Source organism: Bison bison, unplaced genomic scaffold (genome assembly GCF_000754665.1).
Source record: "Bison bison bison isolate TAMUID 2011002044 unplaced genomic scaffold, Bison_UMD1.0 scf7180017864519, whole genome shotgun sequence".
In the NCBI taxonomy this organism is placed as follows: Eukaryota; Metazoa; Chordata; class Mammalia; order Artiodactyla; family Bovidae; genus Bison; species Bison bison.
This window is the reverse complement of record NW_011495072.1, coordinates 6,056,285-6,062,363: the sequence shown is the minus strand read 5'-3', so window position 1 is coordinate 6,062,363 and position 6,079 is coordinate 6,056,285. Positions and strand designations below refer to the sequence as shown.

General features: G+C 38.0%; 1 protein-coding gene and 1 pseudogene across 2 annotated transcripts in view; one reads left to right on the top strand and one right to left on the bottom strand.

Moving 5' to 3' along the window:
• Nucleotides 1-1,367: 1,367 nt before the first annotated feature.
• The window catches only part of BCAS2 (breast carcinoma amplified sequence 2), a 15,601-nt gene continuing 10,889 nt past the window's right edge, over nt 1,368-6,079 (bottom strand). For both annotated transcript variants that reach the window (XM_010830765.1, XM_010830764.1), the window contains 3 exons: nt 3,370-3,420; nt 2,762-2,842; nt 1,368-1,671 (listed from right to left, as the gene is read on the bottom strand). In XM_010830765.1, coding sequence (XP_010829067.1) covers nt 1,545-1,671; nt 2,762-2,842; nt 3,370-3,420 — 259 coding nt within the window. In that variant the 3' untranslated portion in view covers nt 1,368-1,544. The remainder of the gene's footprint in view (nt 1,672-2,761; nt 2,843-3,369; nt 3,421-6,079) is intronic.
• Nucleotides 3,447-5,967, top strand: LOC104981585 (annotated as a pseudogene).

Here is a 6,079-nt window from a genome sequence, read left to right as displayed (position 1 = left end):
GTCATATACAAATTATGGACTTTTCTGTAGCTTTAAAACCACTGACCCTTAATATTGTCAATTATACTCTGCCCCCAAAAAAGGACTATACCGTCTGTAGAGTCAAAGCTATCATTTTTCCAGTAGTCATGTATAGATGCAAGAGTTGAACCATAAAGAAGGCCAAGTCCGAAGGAATTGATGCTTTTGAATTGTGGTGCTGGAGATTCTTGAGAGTCCCTTGGACAGCAAGATCAAACCAGTCAATCCTAAAGGAAATCAACCCTGAATATTCATTGGAAGGACTGATGCTGAAGCTCCCAATACTTTGGCCACCTGATGCAAACAGGTGACTCACTGGAAAAGACCCTGATGTTGGGGAAGATTGAGGACAGGAGAAGAGGGCAGCAGCAGAGGAGACAGTTGGATGGGATCACTGACTCAATGAACATGATTTTGAGAAAATTCCAGGAGATGGTAAAGGACAGGGAAGCCTGGTGTGCTAGTCTATGAGGTCACAAAGAGTTGGATGTGACTTAGTGACTGAACAACAAAAAGCACTATTAATATAATAGGTTTGACAAGTTCTAGGTTTTAATGCTAAACATCTTTTAACTTTTTTCTGGTGGGAGTTCATCTCAGTGATTTGTAAAAGTGATTTGTACAGGAAGACTATGTATCCTTTGATATGTTGCAAATATTTTTTCTGAATTGGTTAGGAATCTTTTATAATTTAATTCTTTACAAGTAGAGGGATAAGAACACACCCATGGTGCTAACTACTGGATTCAAAAATTTGATGACACTTTCTAGCTAAAAAAACTTCAGCAAATTACTTCATCAGAACCTGTCAGTTTGTATATAAGAAGAATATGTAATTCCATAGGCTTTTGTGAGGATCCATTTTTTTTTTTAACTCATGTAAGTTTAGTTCATCTACCTAAAGTGCTTACAACAGTGCTCAGCACATACCACACTTTATGTAACTGTTGCTTACAGTGATGATGATCACAGATAACATATATGGAGCCACTGTATTTCTTTAGTCTTGTTTGGTAATTAAAACTTATGGGGAGGTTGGGAGGGAGGAGGGTTCAGGATGGGGAGCATGTGATTTTTTTTTAAAAAATAAAATTAAAAAAAAAAATAAATAAATGCCAAAAAAAAAAGAACTACCTCTTGATTTGAAATACTTATATTAATAAACCAAAATTTCCAACTTCTTGTACATGTTGATAACTTTCAGTAAGGATCTCTTGGGTACAAAATATGGTCCCAGTGACTCAAAATTAATTTTATGAAAAAAACATTATTCTAAAGCCATACTAATCTTGGAAATCTAAAGTTCCTTTTTAAATAGCAAAAACACAAAACAAAACAAACCACCATCATGTTTAAGTTTTTATTTTACTAAAATGTACAAATAGAATACAACTACCCACATTTTACGGTTTCTAAACATATAACCACTGATGGTTTCCAAAAGATGCTGTTCTTCATAGCTAAGACGCCCGATCTGTGAAAGCTCAGCGTACCTTCCTCTCTACCCACCGAGCCAGTCTATTTCAGAAGTCTTGCCGTATGTTTTCTTTGTTTGCCTCTCCGTGTTGCTGCTTCATTTGAAAGAGCTCATTTTCTAATTGTACAATAGTCCTTTCAATCTCATAATTCTTACTGACCAGGGATACCCAGCTAGAAAAGAAAACAGAGGGGAAAATTACCTAAAGCGAAATTTCTCTTCAAGATGTTTATAGTATACACATAACTATACACATTTATAGTACACACATTTTTACCAGTATATATATATTTAACCATAATACTAACCTTCACTTTTAGCTTTACATTTTCAAAGCTGAGGCACAATTAGGGGGGAAAGTGAATAAAGGGTATGTATATAAGACCTCTCTGCACTACTTCTTAAATTGCATGTGAACCTACAATTATCTCAAAATAAAAAGTGTAAAAAAAGAACAAATTAGAAAGAGCTGAAGAGATATGAAAAAGTGGTTGAAGTTAGTATTAAATTGGGTTAGAAAAGGATAGAAAATAGGGCAAAGGCAATAAAAAATGATGAAATTTCTACAGCTGCTAAGATAGAATTCCACAGATTCAAAGAATCTTCCCCTTCTCCCAGAAAAAAGTCTCTAGGACAAATGAAACAAACACACATGGACACGCAGAAGATTGTATCAGCTTGAAGAACAGTGTGGAAAGATGCAGTAACAGACTGATAACATGGGTGAGGGGAAGGTGGAGTAAGGACAACGGTGTGGGTGATGGAGGCAGGGAGATCAGGGAAAGAGCAAGTCAAAAAAGAAAAGAAACGATGAAAAAAATGACTGTATTCAGAGATTTGTACAAATTTGAGTATATGAAGAACAACATTAAAAAACAAAATATATAAACAAAGGGGAAAAACTCCTGAGACATACACAAATGATCAAGAAAGTAAGGAATTTCCCTCCTTTAAGAGTTTAAAAATAGACTTTTTTTCCTTTTAAAAGGTAGAATTCCATTCAGAACAGTAGTAGTGGATGGAAAACAGGGGGCTCTAAAATCAGAATAAACTGGCAGTGGTTCAGTTTTTTGTGTGTAACTCTAACTTCCTTTCAAGCCCATACTTCAGAAACAGGCAGAAGCAGTGAAGACTGGGATTCCGGAAAAGCATTTCTTTGATACTTGTGGCACTCCATTTGAATAGTGTTTGAATCATATTGTTGAATCTTGATCTTAACACGTGGCAAACAATTTAAAAGGTGATGGAATTACAGATACTCACGTTGACTCCATTTCTCTTAATTTAGATCCAGCTGTGAGTTGCATGTTCTTTCGTTGCCAGTTTAAGTCTTGAATATGTTTCCTGAAAAAAAAAAAAAAAATTTATATAACCCACCTACATTCTAACATAAGACTAAAATCAACAGAAAAGTCTGTAACTAATACGTCTTTAATTGCTTAAGAATGGATAGTCCTTCCTTCCATGTGCTTTTCCTTCTCTCTGATAACTTCTGTTCAGTTTTTGGTGAGTATTCTTTCAGATACTTTCCTGTATGTGTATATGCATACAGAGATTAGGGTGTGTGTGTGTTTTTAATTTAATATAAATCATATTATACATATTATTCTACTACTTTTTCCTTCTAAAAGTTATCATTTCAGTAACTGCAAACTTGCAAACTGCAAATGACCCCGGAGAGATGTTTTCAGATCTCAGGTCTATTTCTTTTCAACTCAGGTAGGGCAAACCCAACACTAAACGGTAGACAGAGTGGATTATCAATTATTTACTCTCATATGACCACAGTCCAGTGGTTCCTTTTCCTTCTTATTGTATTTACTAAGGATTCACCTAAACTTCATTCTAAAATAGAAAGAAAAACAATTTACCTTAACTTCTGAAGCTCTTTCTGGGCGTGCTCAATCATATGAACTAGATTTCTAAAAAAGAAAATCAGATTAATGTACATTAAAATCAAATAGTGCTAACTAAAAGTACACTGTCTACTTGACACAAGGCCAAGTTTTTCTGCTAAAAATAAGCCATTATTTTTTGAGCTCCCTGTGCCAAACATCATGTTAGACACTCTACAATACTAACTTAATTCTCACAAGAGTTCTTTGAGGTAGACATCATTATTCCCATTTCACAGGTTAGGACACTATATTCAGATTAAGTAACTTGGTCAAGGTAACATACATGATTCAGTCTCAGAGGTGAATTCAGGTCTTATAAACTCTTGAACCCAAGTTGTTTACTGATAATTCTGATTTCGTGGACTTATATCATGTCTTAAACTGTTATTTCCTTTACATGGAAAAGATGAGGGAATATCTGATGAGTACACTCATTTCATCACTCATGAGTATACCTCCTTTTATCTCTATTTCTTCACCTACATTTAGTGTGTCACTCTCTCCTCCTGTCTACAGCTAACTACAGAAGAAGAAAAGAACTGTTGTGGAAGGCTGTAGATTCAGATTCCAGTCCAAATCAGCTCTAACCAGCAGAGGGGAGAAGTTGAGTTATACAGAGTTCCCTGCAATTATCATTAGAGAAATGACTCAAGGGTAGAGTTCAATCTCTCTCTTTTCCTAAACTACAGCTTTACTAAGATATAATTCACATACCCTGTCAACTTCCTTTTAAGACAGTAGAGTCCATTTCAACCATACTGGCTCTGCTATGCTCTTGCTCTAGATTCAGTATTATTTCCGGGCTTTTGTGGCTCAAATTTCCTGCTTCCCTTCTGAGTTAATTCTCCTATCTCTACCAACTGATTTTCAAAAACTAACTATAATTCTATAGAAATTTGGTTTTCAAACAGTGGTGCCTCTCCAGGCTTTCTTTCAGCTCATCCCATTTTGACAATTATTCCACCCTGAAGACAATAAAGCTCAGTACTCTATTCCTGACCTCTGACCGTTAATAGGGAACTTTCCTTTGAATCACCTCTTTCTGGAAGCCCAGCGTATTTGTTGTCTTCTTCCTTCTTCTAGCTTCCCTCTTAAACACACAGGTCCCTCCTCAAGTATTCTGAACGCTGAAACTGACCACACCGTACCATGGGAATCAGAAGACTTGGGGTCTAGTCTCAGCTCTGCCCTAATAGCTATGCTTCCTTGGATGAGTCATTCGATATCACGAGGGCTAAATCTGTTTATTTGTAAAATTAGGGGCTGACCTTGAAGGTTTCCCTTCGGTTTCAAGTAAAGAATTCCCTTCTTATTAATGAAATACTGTTTTTTTAAAGCAGTTCTGCACCAAGACCTACTTAAAACTGAAAAGTTTTCTGCCCAGTATATTGGACATCTGTGAATCCTATCACAAAGAAAGAAAATTTACTTTTGTTAAGACATAGTATAGTTCCTCTGGAGAAACATCCACTGGGTTTGGAGGAGACAAAATAATAGGCAAAAGAAAGCCCGACACTAGAAACTGTTACGCAATTAAATGGAAAACAAGTGATGCGCACAGTGATCTGTACAGTTCCCCAAAAGACGGAGAGTAACAGAGGCAGAATTTTAATCAGGGAAGAAAAGGAAACAGATTAAAGTCATGCTTTAATCTGTTAATAATAATTTAATAATAATAATTAAAGTCAACTTGAATAAGTTGAATTTGGGTAGATAAGTTAAAAGGTATTTCAGGAGGAGGTAAAGCCTGAGTAAAGGCTCGGAGGCAGATTTTATGATAGTCACCAAAGAGAGGACTAGACTTTTGCTTTGAATATCACGTTAAATAGCCTGGACCTTGCTTGGTCCACGCTGCCCGTATCGGAGCCCATCGGCCAACCCAGCGTCCGCCACTACCACAGCCATGGGAGCACAGGTGGAGACCATCTCTCCCGTAGACGGGCGTACCTTCCCGAAGCACAGCCAGACCTTCTTGGTGCACTACACAGGGATGCTTGACGATGGAAAGAAATTCGATTCCTCCCGGGACAGAAACAAGCCCTTTAAGTTTGTGCTGGGCAAGCAGGAGGTGATCCAAGGCTGGGAAGAAGGGGTTGCCCAGATGAGCATGGGTCAGACAGCCAAGCTGACTATCTCCCCAGACTATGCCTATGGTGCCACTGGGCACCCAGGCATCATCCCACCAAATGCCACTCTCATCTTTGACGTGGAACTTCTAAAACTGGAATGACAGGAGTGGCCTCGGCCCTGAGCTCCCCATTCTTGGATGTGCCACAGAAGGATCTGCCACCTCCAGACACACACAGAGAGTCGGTATGGAGCTCTTCCTGATGTTCCACTACACTCTGTATAAACATCTTCCCAGATTGAATGTGTTCTGTCACTGGCTTTGCTCTTCCCCTTACTCCTTGTATGTGTGTTGACCTGAACCAAATGCCATAAACCTCAAATTACTCAGTTTGTTTTTGTTTTGGGGTGAAGACTGAGTTTCAGTCCTTTGGATCTAAGTTTCCAATTAAGTATTCTGCTAAGTCGCTTCAGTCATGTCCGACTCTGTGCGACCCCATAGACAGCTGCCCACTAGACTCCTCTGTCCCTGGGATTCTCCAGGCAAGAATACTGGAGTGGATTGCCATTTCCTTCTCCAATGCACGAACGTGAAAAGTGAAAGTGGAGTCTCTTA